The 15,693-nt window shown below is 56.8% G+C and overlaps 2 protein-coding genes across 2 annotated transcripts; one reads left to right on the forward strand and one right to left on the reverse strand.

Annotated features, from left to right (window-relative positions):
- Window positions 1-2,407: 2,407 nt before the first annotated feature.
- On the reverse strand, window positions 2,408-4,289 carry LOC125086173 (uncharacterized). The gene is given in 5 exon segments (XM_047705351.1): window positions 2,408-2,801; window positions 3,089-3,148; window positions 3,660-3,750; window positions 3,752-3,786; window positions 3,885-4,289. Coding segments are annotated over 5 exon segments (609 nt in total). The 5' UTR covers window positions 3,933-4,289; the 3' UTR covers window positions 2,408-2,426.
- Window positions 4,290-9,975: 5,686 nt separating this feature from the next.
- Window positions 9,976-14,132, forward strand: SSR2 (signal sequence receptor subunit 2). The gene is made up of 6 exons (XM_047705412.1): window positions 9,976-10,130; window positions 11,038-11,136; window positions 11,549-11,555; window positions 12,189-12,290; window positions 12,945-13,022; window positions 13,591-14,132. The coding sequence occupies exons 1-6, from the start codon at window positions 9,976-9,978 to the stop codon at window positions 13,699-13,701; spliced, it is 552 nt and encodes a 183-aa protein (XP_047561368.1). The 3' UTR covers window positions 13,702-14,132.
- Window positions 14,133-15,693: the final 1,561 nt, after the last annotated feature.

Genomic DNA, 15,693 nt, shown 5'->3' on the forward strand with positions numbered 1-15,693 from the left:
ACCCAGAGTGTAAAGTACATGTCCATGAATCTACTGATACACGTCAATAATGGAATAAAAAATAGGTGAAAAGAGACAAATGTGTGCAGAAAAATTCCCAACAGCTTATGTCAATATTCCACCTAAAGGAGGTTGAGCATATCTGCCCACTGCCCGCTTCTGGCTGTGGGCTGTACAGGCCTCCCTTTCAGAGCAGGGAAAGGGCACGGCCGGATGACTTTAGAGAGGGACGTGACCTCAGCATGGGGATGGAGGTCAACAAGAAATCGCGCTGGTAGCATGTGCTCATGACAGGAGGCGATAAAAACAGCATTTGACCTCTGTTCTCTTCTCCCCCAAAACTCATAACTCCCGTCTAATCACGAGGAAAACACCGTGCTGTCCCGTCTGCGTCCTCCTCAGAAACGTCAAGGTCATCGGAAACAAGGAGAGTCTGAGGAACTGTCAACGGTCGTGAGGAGCCTAAGGAGATGGGACCATCAAATGTGATGGAGCATCCGGGGTGGGAGCCCCAGAGAAGACATTAGCTAAAAACTAGAGAAATCTGAATGAAGTACGGATGTTACTAATAACAATGCATGAGCCACGCAATCGCAGTAACACATGTGACAGTAAGGGTTACCGTAGGTGGGGGAACCGGGCCCGGGGTCTGTAAGAACACTCTTTGCTTTAAGTTTTTTTATAAATCTAAAATTTTTCATAATAAAAAGTTTATTTAAGAGAGAGGGTGCCTGCATGGCTCAGGGGGTTAAAGCCTCTGCCTTCAGCTCACGTCATGATCTCAGGGTCCTGGTATCGAGCCCCGCATCGGGCTCCGTGCTTAGCGGGAAGCCTGCTTCACTCCCTCTCTGCCTGCCTCTCTGCCTCTTTGTGATTTCTCTCTGTAAAATAAATTTTAAAAATATCTTTAAAAAAATTAAATTAAATTTAAAAAAAAAAAGAGGGGCACCTGAGTGGCTCAGTGGGTTAAAGCCTCTGCCTTCAGCTCAGGTCATGGTCCCAGGGTCCTGGGATCGAGCCCCGCATCGGGCTCTCTGCTTGGCGGAGAGCCTGCTTCCTCCTCTCTCTCTGCCTGCCTCTCTGCCTACTTGTGATCTCTGTGTCAAATAAATAAATTTAAAAAAAAAGGAAAATTAAAAAAAAAAAAAAAGAATGTAGAAGGCTAGGGGCGCCTTTGGCTCAGGTCATGTCCCAGGATCTCAGGGTCCTGGGATAGAGCCCCACAGTCAGGCTCACTGCTCCACAGGGAGCCTGCTTCTCCTTCTCCCTCTGGCCCTCCCCCACTCGTGCTCTCTCTCTCTCTCTCAGAAATAATTAAAAAAAAAAACAAAAACAATAACGGGGTGTCTGGGTGGCTCAGTGGTTAAGTGTCTGCCTTTGGCCCCGCCTCGGGCTCCCTGCTCCTCCCTCTCCCACTCCCCCTGCTTGTGTTCCCTCTGTCTTTCTCTCCATCCAATAAATAAAATCTTAAAAACAAACAAGCAAACAAAAAAACAACAGCAGCAATTGCTGGTGAAGATGTGATGAAACTGGACGTCAGCACTGTTGGTGAAAATGTGAAATGGTAGAGCAGTTGTGGAAGACAGGGTTGCAGCAGCGTCTCAAAACACGAAAAATGGACCTAGCACATGGCTCAAATTCCACTTGGGTCTAAGCTCAAAGGAATGGAAAGTGAGGTCTTGAAGAGATGTTCGTACACCTGTGTTCATAACAGGATTATTCCCAAAAGCTAAAACGTGAAGTCAGCCAGCTGTCTGCCCATGGGTGACAGGAGCCGCAGAGTGAGGCAGAGGTCATCGCGGGACTGTCGCTTGGGCCTGAGGAGGAGGGACCTTCTAGTTTCGCTGCGACAGACAGGCAGGAGCGTGGAGGACGTCACAGCGCCTGAGATAACCGGTCACCGTTAGGAGGAGCCCAAGCGATGTCCCTGCGGGCTGCCCTCCCAGCCAGCCACATGCGGGGCAGGGGCAGGAAGGAGGTCCTGGAGGGAGAGGCCCCCTGTGCCCCTCACTGAGGCGGGAGGCCAGGCGGGTTTCCTGGCAGGTGAGGCGGGCCAGCAGCCTTTGTTCCCGTCTCACCTTTTGCTAAGTGAGGAGCCCACAAGCTTTGTTTTGAGCTGAGGGTCTGGGCGAGAGCCAAGCTCTGGAGGGGGTGGGGGGCTGAAGAACACCCCCCCTAGGCCTCGCCCTTCACTGGTTCCCTTCTCCAAGCCGCAGTCCCCCCCACACCAAGGCCTCACCCTAGAGACGGAAATTCAGATGCAGCTGGAAAGGGTGCTCAAGGGTCCAGAGACACGCGGGACGGGAGGGAGAAAGTGGGTGCGTGTCCCCCCAGATCAACCCACCCACCATCCAGTCTGTCCATCGGAGACAACCCGCAGTCAAGGGGCTGGGACCTGCCATCCTCAAACATAAACTGGGCTTTATTTACAAAGGATGACCGTCTGGGGTGCCCGGCTCTGGGCCGGGCCTCTCCCTGGCGCAGCCCCAGTGAGGCCTAGCCGTCGGGCCGGGGGTCCCGGATCCCGACCCCCGCCTCGGCCTGCGAGCGCAGCAGCAGCCGCACAGACAGCGGCGCAAGCCCGCCAGGCTCCAGCGGGAGGCCGGGGCTCTGGGGCGCGAGGCCGCCGGCGCCGCTCCCCAGGGCGCTGGGGCTGGGGCGCTCCTCTGCCGTGACCTCCGGGACCTCCGGGGCGGGGGGCCCCTGTAGGCCTCGTCCTCCTCATGCTCGTCCTTCTCCCCCTTGTGCTTCCTCAGGCTCCGTTTCTGCCTCCGGGCCGGTGCCAGGCTGGGCTCTTCTTCCTTGGGGAATCCGAGAACGAGGTGTGACCCAACCCGCGACCCATGGGCCTCGGTGTCTGGGGGGGCAAGTGAGGCAGAGAAGGACCAAGGTCGGAGGGGAGGTCAGCAAAGCCTGCCCTTCCCCCTTGGGGGCCGTGGGCAAGTCCCCAGACAGCCCCTGCCCAGGTGGGGTTGCTTCGAGGCTCCCGATGCAGATGCTGTGGTTAAACAAGACTCATTCTGCAAGGCAGATCCTGCCCCCCGAGGGGTCCCCTCTGGAAATCCTGGCTGCTCCTGCTTGGGGGGACGGATATTTCTCCCGTGATTGTGATGGTTTCCGAGTATGCGCACCTTCCTCCTAGGCAAACCTGCACTTCAGATATGAGCAACTTGCGGGTCAGCGACCGCGGCCCCGGACAGAGCCCCCTCCAGCCCACAGGCCACTAAGTCCCTCCACCAGCCGGTTTCCTGCCCAGAAATGTTGCAAGGAAGCCCTGGAGGAGGGGTAGAAAGGTGGTCCGGGACTGAAGCACTTGTGGGGGAGGACCTGGGGTCAGACACCCGGCGAGGCACCGAGCATCTCTGCTTCTAACACATGTCATCTTGGGAGAGTTATGTCCCTTGCCCGTGCTTCAGTTTCTTTATCTGAAAAATCGGGACAATAATAGCATCTACCCAGAGTGGCATATGTAAGCTGTGCTTTCGATTACTGTTGGCCTTTTATTCTGGAAGCAGTAATTTGAGCCATGCTTAGTGTGGATGTGGACTGGAAGGATGCAGAGAAGGTCGGGAAGGTGGCCGCAGGACATTGCCGCGCAGTGGCGGAGCACGGGCTGTGGGCCCCCAGGGGAGGCGGGGTGCGGGGGAGGCGGCACTCACGCTGCTCAGCTCCCGGCTCCCTTGGTAGCTGAGGTCATCCGTGAAGCTGTGGACAGACGTCGAGGATCCGGCACAGGAGTTAAGGAGGGATCTTCCGTCCTGGGGCTCTCCTAGCTTCTTTGGTCCCCTGAGGGAGAGGAGGGATCAGGAGGGTGCAGCTCACACTGAGCAGGACCCTAGGGTCAGGGGCCGTGCCCCTGTCTGTGCCCCAGCCTGCCCCCTGACCTTGAGGGTGGAAGATAAAGACGCATTCTCTTTCTTCCTCATGATCATGAAGTTCTGGGAGCGCGAATGCGGAGTCCGCAGGTCCCCTCCCTGCCCATCGCACACTCACGATTCTAATTTCCATGTCCTCACAGAACTGGCTGTCATAGCAACAGGAGGGGGGGGGCCCAGGGCCCGGGGGTTCCGGGGGTGGGGGCTGCTCTGAGGGGCCGAGAGGGCACGCTCGCCCATGCACACACACACTCCTGCTTCGCTTCTCTCAGGAGGAGGCTGGAAATGCTCACTCCCCGGCCCCGACCCACCGGGGCTGGCAGAAGGAAGACTGGGCTTAACTACAGACTGCGGTCCGATTCCGAGAACGGCGCAGACCCTGCAAGGGCTTCAAGACGAGGCTGACGTAGCCAGGAACTTCAGGTGCCGGGTCTGTCTGAGATACTCAAGGGCCCCTCGGATGTCTGTGCCAAGAGCCAGAGCCACCTCTCCCTCTCTCCTCTCCCTCAAATGGGACACTGCGATATGTAACCCTTCGCAGGACCTTAGGGTCTCTTTGAAAGTTCCTAGAGGGTGTTTGGGAGAAAACTGAGTATGGACTCTGTAGCAGAAAATCGTAGATTATGTCAGCGTCAAACTTTGTGGGTGCAATAATGTTATTGTAATTATGGGAGAAAAATCTTGTTTTTGGTCCGCTCTGTGATATGCCCAGGCAGGGGGCCTAAGGCATCCTTCAAAATTTCTGCTCATCCCAGTTTGCAGATCTGAGGAATGCTCTCGAGTAGCAAGGAAAGAGGGATTGGCTTGGAGAGGCCAACCAAGTCCGCCGGGACGCAGGAGAGGAGGGGAAGTAGAGGGACAGAAAGGGGGGAAGGGGACTATGCCAGGGAGCCTGGGATAGGGCTGAGGGGCTGTGGCTGGGCTCAGAGGGAACCTGTAGTCTGAGAACACACAGGATCAATGTCTTTAATGGATACCAGAAAGGAAAAGTATTGATAACCAGGGACACCTGGGTGGGTCATTCGGTTAAGAGACTGACTCTTGATTTCGGCTCAGGACATGATCTCAGAGTGGTGAGATCAGGCCCCACATCAGGCCCCACGCTCGGCACAAAGTCTGCTTGAGTTTCTCTCCTTCTCCCTCTGCCCTTCCTCTTTCTCTCTCCTGCCTCTCTCCCTCTAAATAAATAAATAAGGGGCACCTGGGTGGCTTAGTTCAATAAGTGTCTGCCTTCGGCTCAAGTAATGATCTCAGGGTCCCGGGATCGCGTCTCGCATTGAGCTCCCTGCTCAGTGGAGAGCCTGCTTCTCTCTCTGCCTCTGCTCCCTCTGCTTGTGCTCTCTCTCTGTTAAATAAATAAATAAAATCCTTTAAAAAATAAATAAAACACTAGATGGCAAAGAAAGGTATACTTTTTAGGGGCGTCTGGGTGGCTCAGTGGGTTAAGCCGCTGCCTTTGGCTCAGGTCATGATCTAAGGGTCCTGGATCGAGCCCGCATCGGGCTCTCTGCTCAGCAGGAGCCTGCTTTCTCCTCTCTCTCTGCCTGCCTCTCTGCCTGCTTGTGATCTCTGTCTGTCAATAAGTAATAAAATCTTAAAAAAAAAAAGAAAGGTATACTTTTTAAAATAAAATAAATAGATAACATCTTTAAAATATACTCTCCTGATGGTTCCTAAGGACTTTCCATAGTTAAGAGAGAGAAAAAAAAAAGTGTTGATCACGAATCATCATGCGTCTGGCACGTCAGGAGTCCTCCCAAAAAGTAGAGGTGGCTCTGGAGAAAGTGACCAAGAGTCCGTGCATTAACAGAGATCAAGTTGTTGCTAGTCTGTGGAGAAAGGGCTGGACACAGAAATGCCGCTCGGTTCCAGAAGAACGAAGCAGCAGCCAGCAGTTCCTGGGCATCGAAATTTGCATCCAGACATTTAGACTCACTATTTCGGTATTTGATTTTGTTTCACTGAGAATATAAGCCTGAATTATTTGTGTAAAATAAAACGAGTTCATTGCATGATTCCACTGACAGGAAGTACCTAAAGTAATCAAATTCATAGAAACAGGAAGTAGAGTAGTGGTTGCCAGGGCTGGGGCAGGAGGCAGGAACGGGCATTCCTACTTGGTGGGTCTGGAGTTTCAGTTCACGAAGTTGAAAACTTTCTGGAGAGAGATGGCTGACAACGAACAACGGGGACGTTCTTCATGCTACTGAACTCTATCCTCTAAATGGTTAAATGGCAAATCCCGTGTTCGATATATATTTCCCGCAATAAAAAAGAAAAAAGACTCTAAAGAGAAAAAGTTAAGCATTGCTGTCATCCTGTGATTCTGGATGCTTCTTTTTTTTTTTTTTAAGATTTTATTTATTTATTTGACAGAGAGAGATCACAAGTAAGCAGAGAGGCAGACAGAGAGAGGAGGAAGCAGGCTCCCCACCAAGCAGAGAGCCTGATGCAGGGGCTCGATCCCAGGACCCTGAGTCCATGACCTGAGCCAAAGGCAGAGGCTTAACCCACTGAGCCACACAGGCGCCCCTCCGGACGTTTCTTGAAGAGTGGCGTGGCTCCGAGTTAATCCATAACCACTGTCGGAACGCCCCCCACTAGCTTGTGCCCGTCAGAGCCGCCTTCATCTGGCAGTGAGGCTCTTTCCGGGTGCCTGTCAGGCCGCCAGCCAAAAAACAGTTGGCCATTTCCTTCTCAGCTTAGCCACACACTATCTTGGTTTCTTTCTTGTTTCCGATCCCGAAAGAGAGGTCAGTGGGCAGCGTGGGCTCCATCCTGACCATTAGGGGGAACAGGGCAGGAAAGCAGCAAGCGGTCACACGGTTCCCTACACCCTAACAAGGTTCTGCCCAATCTCTTGGTCCTGTGGTTCCTCTGAGGTGGCAGGAAGGAACCGTATTTTGTTTGGGAGTCTTTCAGCAGAAACATTTCCGTCTACGATTGGTTGTGAAACCTCTTCTCTCGCCGGAGCAGATTCTAAGAGGGAGAATGTACACAGAGATGGTGTGTCTTCACCGGCCCTGGCCCCGTCCGAGACTCTCCCATCCGCACGGGTGTGGCAGGGTGTCGGGAGTGAACTGGTCTGTTAACCCAGCATTTTCCAAGGTTTTCTCTGGTTCTAGAGAAGTAAAGGATAAGCTGTCTATAATTCCAAGGGGTTTGCGAAGCAGCCTCACTTGGATATAGGTCCCTTTAGTGAACCGTGTTCGCCACTATCGGTAGGGGACGTAGGTGACATGTTCTGTCCTAACTCTGGTGTCTATTTCTTTCCCGAACGTCCGCCGTCCACATGTGGGCCCAAAGCACCAGAGGCAGACTTTCACAGGCAGAATGAACTGTGTGTTAGAGAACATTATAATTAAAATGAAGAATCCTTATTTGGGAAAGACACAATGAAGAGAATGTGAAGGTAGACCAAGTCTTGGAAGCCCCATACTAACCTTTTTCAGTACACTTAGTACAGGGGTGCCTGGGGGGCTCCGTGGGTTAAGCCTCTGCCTTTGGCTTGGGTCATGATCTCAGGGTCCTGGGATCGAGCCCCGCATCGGGCTCTCTGCTCAGCAGGGAGCCTGCTTCCCCCTCTCTCTCTGTCTGCCTCTCTGCCTACTTGTGATCTCTTTCAAATAAATAAAATCTTTTTTAAGAAAACCACTTAGGGCAGTGTAATGAGTGTGTTTATCTGTCCCCCATCCCTGGCAGCCCCCCGCCCCCAATTTCAAACTCTTCTGAGTCAAATGCATCTTCTACGTGCTTGTTCTCTTGGAAACTAGCATGGGGCTGGTGACATTAAGAAGTCAATGAAAACAATTGCTTTTTGTCCCAATAACTCGCACTGATCAAAAGTTTGAAAGTGAGAAAGTGGGCAAGAGAAATGGTTGTTTGGCTAAAGCAGAGAGGGGTCGGGATGACAGTGAGATCTCGGTTGTCAGACAAAGTGATATGATCCATGAACAATGTGAAGCAGTGGTGTGTGTGTGCGTGTGTGTGCATGTGCGTGCATGTGTGTTTGTCAAATCGTACCTGACATTCCATTCACCTTTCACACTAGTCATGGGGCTATCTGACCCCATTACTAGGTTCTAAGCTTCTTGAGGGCATACCATACCCTATCTCTGTGTCTCCACAGTAACTATTGCAGCTCTTGATACATGACAGGTGCCCCCCAAACGGAGGCTCAGTAGATCCATGCATGAACAAGGGCTCAACGAGAAGGGGCAGAGGCAGAAGGGTCAGGTATAAATAGGCAAAGTAAGGATGGAGACATTTCTGTCCTGGATCCAGAGTGGCTATTGGTAGGAGTGTCCACGGCGTGTGCTGAAGATATATTCCTTTTGCGTGCAGCTGAGTCCGAGAAACAAGGACATCCACACTTGGTATTCTCCAAGCCTGGGAGAAATTGCCATGAAACAATGCTTTGAAAAGGAAAAAAATAAAAGTTCCTCATCAACAAGGATTTTTTTTTTTTTTTTTTTTTTTAGATTTTATTTATTTGTGAGAGAGAGCGAGAGAGCGAAAGAGTGAGCACAGGCAGGCGGAATGGCAGGCAGAGGCAGAGGGAGAAGCAGGCTTCCCCTCCAAGCAAGGAGCCCGAGGTGGGACTCAATCCCAAGACGCTGGAATCATGACCTGAGCCGAAGGCAGAGGCTTAACCCACGGAGCCCCCGGCGGCCCGGGGACTTCGGGAGCACCTCCTTTGCGCGCAGCAGCGCTGCAGGACCGAGGGCTGAGTGCAGGGGGGAAACAGCGTGTCCTCACGAAGACGGAGACCAATGGAAGGAAGCTCAAGGCCGGCGCTGGAAGGAGCGACGGGGTCCGGCAAAGCCGGGGCAGCCTGCGGGGGGTGGGACGGCACAAGGCTGGGGAGCGGAACGCAGAGTGCGCCCGAACGAAGGCAGAAAACGTGCGTTTCTCGTGAAGCCCCAGCAAGGAGGCTCCTCCGTCCCCCTCCGGACCCGGGGCAGCGCGGGCGCAAGAATGGCGTCCCGAGGGCAGACGCGCCGCCCGCAGACCCAGACCGGGTAGCGCTGTGGTCGGCCGCACCAGGCACCGTCCGCGACCTGCACGCCCGGTACTGCCGGGTCTCGTCATAGACCCGAGCACCGGGACAGAAGTGACCGCCATGAGGGTGCGCGCCAGCGGCAGCCCGGAGCCCCCGGCTCCCGACGCGGAGCCCCGGACACCCTCTCCCGGAGCGCGGCCTGCGGGGTCTGCCCGGAGGAGCCCGGACGCGCGCGCCCTGCGAGAACACGGCCGCGGGGCTCCCGGCGAGCCCGGCGAGGCCACCACTGCCCTTCCCGGCCCTCGAAGGCTCGAGAATCTCGGGGTCCGGCGACTTCCGGGATGCAGGGAGGACCACGTCCGTCGCCGGGAAGCAGAAAGGATGCCGGTAGCCCTGGGGGGAGGAGCCTCCCCTGGCTCGAGGTTCGCCGGCGCCCGCGACGCAGCAGACCGCGGACCCAGCCGCAGGGCACCTGCCCCGGGGCGGCCGCGCGCGGTGGCGCAGGCCCTCTCGGGTCCCCGGCGCAGGAGGGCGCCGCAGAGTTAGAGGCGGGGCCTGGCCCGGAACTACAATTCCCAGGAGGCATCGCGCGAAGCACCGAGATTTCCGGCCCGAGCTCACTTCCGGCCTTTGGGCTGCTGACGCTCTCTTCCGGTCTTGGTGGCTCCCGGAAAGGCCTGTGGGATGCGCACGGTGAGTGCCGAGCCCTGCGGGTGCGGGCGGGGCGCCTCCCGGGTCCGCGCGGTGGCCGGCGGCGGAGGGGTTTCTCAGCCGCGGCTGGGACGGGAGGGACGCACTGGCGGGGGAACCCTAACCCGAAGGGACCCACGGAAGGGAGGTGGGGGCCCGGTCAGGGGCGTGGGGAGGACCCCGCGGGGCTGGGCGTAGGACGCCTGTGCGGGGGTCCCCGGCACCCCCCACCCGCCGACGGCAAAAGGGCGGTGGGGCTGAGAGGTGGGCGATCCCGGCGTGTGGCTCAGCCCTGCTGGCTGATGGGGAAGGGGCTGCCGCTTTGCTAGACTTGGTAAGGGGCTGCCAGGAGGACTGCGGTGCGCTTCCGTGCTGGGGCTGACCGCCCACGGGCGTTTTCCCGCCAAGATGAGGCTGCTGGCGTCCGTGGTGTTGGTCCTCTGTGCTGCCAGTCATGCGGAGGAAGGAGCGCGGCTGCTGGCCTCCAAGTCGCTGCTGAACAGATACGCCGTGGAGGGGCGAGACCTGACCTTGCAGTACAACATCTACAATGTCGGCTCCAGGTGAGGGGGTCGGGGGCTGCAGGCGGGCCCTCCTCCTTCCCAGCGGGCGGACACCTGTGGGGGACCTGCAGCGACAGATGTCCGCATTGAGTGAACGCTGCTGGACCCAATTCGCCCAAGCTCCCAGAAACCTCTCCCACTTGTGGGAGCTGGGAGAGTGGCTCAGGTGGGGAGGAGGGAAGGACCAGCGTGCAGTGGGGAGCGGAGGAGGAGCCCCGTCCTTCCCTGCCTCGGGCTTGCAGGGTTCGGCTTCCTCCCTGCCATTACCCTGTAAGTAAGCACGTGTGTTGCCTTCTAAACTTTTATTGCTTCCATTCTCTCTTCCATGTGTGTCCTGCTCCTCGTCCCCTCTGTGCATGTGACACACGTACACACAGAAAGTGGGGCAAGAGAGAAGGTGGGCCCGTTCCTTCCGTGGTGCTTCTCAGCCAGAGAATCCAATCCGTGACCCGGATTCTCCAAACCCAGCTTACTGTGTGACTCATACCTGGCTTTTGTAGTTCTGATTTTTAGGACAAGTAGGCAGATTTAATCGATGATTACTTTTTTTAAAGATTTTATTTATTTGACAGAGAGAAAGTGAGAGAGGGAACACAAGGAAGGGGAGTGGGCAAGGGAAAAGTAGGCTTCCCGCCGGGCAGGGAGCCCGATGGGGGATGCGGGGCTTGATCCCAGGACTCGGGGATCTGGACTCAAGCTGAAGGCAGACGCTTAAGGACGGCGCCCCCAGGCGCCCCAAGAGTTTATTGTTAAGTCACCTCTCCACCCAGCAAGGGGCCCGAACTCAGAACCCCAAGATCAAGAGTCCTGTGCTCCCGCGACTGAGCCAGCGGGGCGCCACCAGTCGCCGGTTACTGTACTTCTGGGTCCGTTGCTTACTAAGCTCTCTTGTCCCTCCGTTGCGCAGCGCTGCGTTGGACGTGGAGTTATCGGACGATTCCTTCCCTCCTGAGGACTTTGGCATTGTCTCCGGAATGCTCAATGTCAAATGGGACCGGATTGCCCCGTATCCTTGACACTGGGTGGTGAAGGCTGGTGTTGGGGAAGACACGGACACATTGCCAGCCAAACAGCAAGGTCATTTCACGTAGTCTGGCTGCGGGTGGCTGTTCCGTCACCTCTCCTGAAGAGACGGGACAATAGAAAATGGAGTGTGATCGAGGGGAGACCTGGGGAAGGAGGGTCCTCGAGGTCCGGTTATAAGGTACTACAGCACACTCTCTGGGGAACAGGTGGGCATTTAGGAGACGGTTTGTGGCTGGACGAGGGTATTTAAGCTGCTTTTAGGAGAAGGTCAGTTGAGAGCTAGCACGGAGCCCCAGGGGTGGGTCTCTTTCTGGCCTCCACCAGTTAGTTTCCGAGTGGGATTAGATAAAACTCTTCCCCCGTGAATGAAAGTATTTAGATTTTCTGGTGAGGGTAAGCGTTCTTTCTTCCTTCCTTCCTTTCTTTCTTTCTTTCTTTCTTTCTTTCTTTTTTTTTTAAGATTTTATTGATTTGTTTGAGAGGGAAACACAGTGAGGGAGGGAACACAGGCAGGGGAAGTGGGAGAGGGAGAAGCAGACTCCCTGCCCAGCAAGGAGCCCGATGCGGGGCTCGATCCCAGGACCCTGGAATCATGCATGACCTGAGCTGAAGGCAGACGCTTAACAACTGAGCCACTCAGGTGCCCCTCTTTTTTTGGTTCGTTTGTTTTGTTTTGTATTTTCGGTCCTCCCTCAGTCAGTGAAAGGATTTCTGTGAAAATGACTTTCCCAGTCGTCGTATGTGTTGCTTTGAACGCTGACTCCCAGAAACCCCGGACCGAGTCCAGCTTGAGGCCTGCGTATTGTGTGTCTCGGAGACCCCTTGCGCTGGGCTGGGACGACGTCCTCTCACACCCCGCGCTTCAGGCCTAGAGAACGGTCTGTGCTGATCACTCCCACGGAGGATCGCAGGCACGAAGGCCCCGTGTGGGCCCCCCTTCCTGTGGACGGCGCGTCCGGCCTCCACGGTGAAAGGACGCCTCACCAGCTTCGCTGCCTCTCCTTGCTTCCTTGACGGTCGGGCCAGCGCTAGCACGTCTCCCACACCGTGGTCCTGCGCCCGCTCAAGGCCGGCTATTTCAACTTTACCTCGGCCACCGTGACCTACCTGGCCCAGGAGGACGGGCCCGTCGTGGTAAGTTGCCCAAACCTTAGCCGGACGGCCTAGATCTGCCTTTAGAAACTTGCAGAGACCGGCCAAGACGGCCGCCGCGCTCTCAATGGTAAGACAGCCCTGGGGAAGCAAGGCGGTTTCGAACTCGAGGCGGTTGAGATGGTGGGAGAGGAGAACCGCAGCCTCGCCTCCTCATTCTGCCCTGGCTTGCCTTAACCTGGACCGTGCTGCTTGCTGCGTGGTGGGCGGTCGCGGGTCGCCCGGGCCCCTCCCGCCCCACTGCTGTGTCCTCGGCTCCTTCCCAGCCTCCGCCGCGTCCGCGGTTCCCTTGCTTGGGCCGTTCCTGCTGCGGACGCTGCAGTGGTGTAGCTGGTCTCTGCCTCCAGCTTCCTGGCACATTCCGCCCACCCCGCCCCTCTCTCCTCCTCATTCTCTCTCTGTTGGAAGGGACCCCTCCTCTCAAGGCCCAGGTGTGGACTGCATGCCCTCCTTTCTGTCTTCTGCTTCTACACCCCTCGGTTCTGTCCTGCTCAGACTCTCAGCAAGCGTTTGCTGACTGCACAGAAGTTTCCTCAAGCCCTGATGGCCTCCTTGACTGGAAAGTATGATTGTCTGCGATCTCCGTGCCCTGATCCCCAGGGATTTGCCCTGATGCCCGTCCTGTCTTCCTTTCAGATCGGCTTCACCAGCGCCCCCGGACAGGGAGGAATCCTGGCCCAGCGCGAGTTTGATAGGAGGTTCTCCCCGCATTTTGTAAGCTCCGCGCTGTCCTCTCCCTCTTTCCCTGGGTCCCTTTCGGTTGTGGGACCTCCTGGTCTCCTTAGAAGATCGTTTGGTTGGTTCTTGTCACACCTGCTTTCTCAGGTGTCACACAGCCACCACCGAGTGTCCTCACTTAGCCGCGATTAGAGATTCTTGGCCGTGAGATGACCATGACCAGAACCAAAAAACTGCCCTTTTCTCTGTGCGTCCTCGAGTCCAGGCCCATCTTGGAGTCTTGGATCTGTTTTGAGGTTTACAAGAACAAGCGTGTAGACTCCCAGAGTTGCAGAGCACTGGGAAGGTTGAGTGGGAGCACTAGTGGTCTGGAGAAGCTTCTCGTCCATTCTGGGTCGGGTCAGGCAGGGCCTGGGGCTCCATAGCTTGGATGATAGGTCGGTCTGGAGAGAGCCCTTCCTGTCGGGAGCAGTCGGAGGCGCCTCTGCCGGGCTCTGCCCAACGGGCCAGCCGCACCGCTCCCTCTCCTGCTGCTTTTCTCCTTCCCGGACCTGCCATGGCCTCGCCCAGACTTGTAAACAGGGGCCTCTGTCGTCCTCCACAGCTGGACTGGGCAGCCTTCGGGGTCATGACGCTGCCCTCCATCGGCGTCCCCCTGCTGCTGTGGTACTCCAGCAAGAGGAAATACGACACTCCCAAGACCAAGAAGAACTGAGAGCCTTCCTCGGGCCGCCCTGCCCAGGAGGTCCGGGGGCTTTCCAGACGCCGGAGGGTCTCTCGAGTGCAGTCTCTGGCCCCGCAGCCCTGCCACCTTCTGGATCCTGCCTGCTCTTAACCAGAGTGAAGCACTAGGCCTCGGGTCTGTGAAAGCCTCCTCGTTGACCCCGACGCCATATGGCGGGAACGCCTCGGGCAGGGAGCCTTGAGGGCCCTCCGTGCCCCTGCAGGGCGCAGTGTGAACTCTGAGGGGCGCAGGAGGGGGCACCCTGGAGACTAACTCGACCCCCTTCCCCTATCCGCCCCTCTCGGAAGAGGCAGGAAGATCGGACGAAGGCTGAGGGACACTCTGAGGCTACCCAGTCTCTGTTCTGGGTCGGGGGGGATGCTGACCAAGTGGGGTTTTCTAATAAAAACATGCCACGCTGACTCGTCTGCCTCCTCGTCACCACTGGGCACCCCGGCTCCTGGGCAAGTGAGCGGACCTCCTGCCTGCTCGCTGTAGGCCTGTGGTTCTGTCTGTGCGGACGTCTGCCCCCCCGGATGCCCTTGCCTGCGTCCCTCCCTTCCCTTTTCCGCTTTCGCCGCACCGCTGCCATCACCCTGACCCGTCCTTGCCTGCGATCTCTCCACGGCGAGAGGACGCAGGGTGAGAGGAAGGTCATCGATGCCCTGTGAGACCTTCTGGTCTTGATTTGTTCACTGACCTTGAAAGGACTACCTCTTGACACCTGGTTCTAGCACTTTCTCTGTTTAACAACTAGCTTTTCTTTTTTCCTTTAAATTGTTTATTGGATCTCTACACCCAAGTTGCGGCTCGAACTCATGACCCCGAGATCAGCAGTTGCGTGCTCCCCGACTGAGCCAGCCAGGCGCCCCAAGAACTAGCTTCTCTTGAATTCGTTTTAGTTCTGCACACCTGCAGCCCTCGAGCTGTGCCCTCATCACGGCCTGTGGCAAGGCCGTGGTTCTGGCTGCCGGAGCAGCCTCTCTGAGTTGCCTCGGTCCGAGCCAGAGCCAGGAATGCCGTGGTCCGAGAACAGCCTCCAGGCAGGAGGGAAAGGCAACAAACACCGGCTTTGTTCCTGCCGCCGAGTTGCCCAGTTGAGATGCTGTTGGGGGTTGAGGGGGGAGAGACTGCCCAACCGGTTTAACCTTTCCTGGGCCCAGCACGCAGAACCCGGGCCCCAGGAAGGATGAAAAGGACATGGAGACAAAGGGAGGCTCCCAGTGGAGTAGCCCTCCGCCAGCTCACCTCCCTCCTTCGGGGACTGCGGCTCGGACACCCCAGGACTGGCCAGGTCAGAGGGCGAGACGTTTGCTCTTGTTCGTTGTGTTCTGGGGGAGACTGGGGCTTTGCAGAGTGGGGGAAATTAATAGGTCAGAAGCTTGAGGTTGAGAACAAGGGCAGGGAGGAAGCATGGGGCTGGCCGGACAGTGATCGGACAGTGATCGTCTTGCTCCCGAGGACTGGAACACTGGTCTTCGGAGGAGGGGACACACTCCTCTGTCCGCGTGGTCCCCGCCGGAAACGCATTCACCTACAGTGGGAAGCGCTGCGGTTTAGAGGACAGGGTAGAAGCCGGGATAGGGTTCCTAACTCTGGAAGGTGCCACAGGAGCCTTCTTCCTAGCCCGAGCCCCAGGTGGTAATCCTTTCCCTCCAGCTGGGGCGGTCTTCAGGGAGAACGACGGCACTTCTGGGATGGAGGAGGAAGCGGGGGGCGGGAGGCACCCAGGTCTGACGCAGATGACAAGAGAAGCATTGAGAAGGCAGCTGTTGCCACAGGCCCCTTGAACAAAGGCCAAAGCCAGGCGCTTCCTCTGGAGAGATCAGGCTTCCGGCAGTCAGGATGGAACGGGAGGCTCGGGCTGGAGGCTGGCACAGCCCGGGGGACCTGTGGGCAGACGTAGCAGGGATAGCTGGCCCTGGCTTGAGCCCTCTGAGCTTCTGGAAGAAATCTAATGGGAAACGACCAGCAGACGGCACC

Source organism: Lutra lutra, chromosome 15 (genome assembly GCF_902655055.1).
Source record: "Lutra lutra chromosome 15, mLutLut1.2, whole genome shotgun sequence".
NCBI classification, from domain to species: Eukaryota; Metazoa; Chordata; class Mammalia; order Carnivora; family Mustelidae; genus Lutra; species Lutra lutra.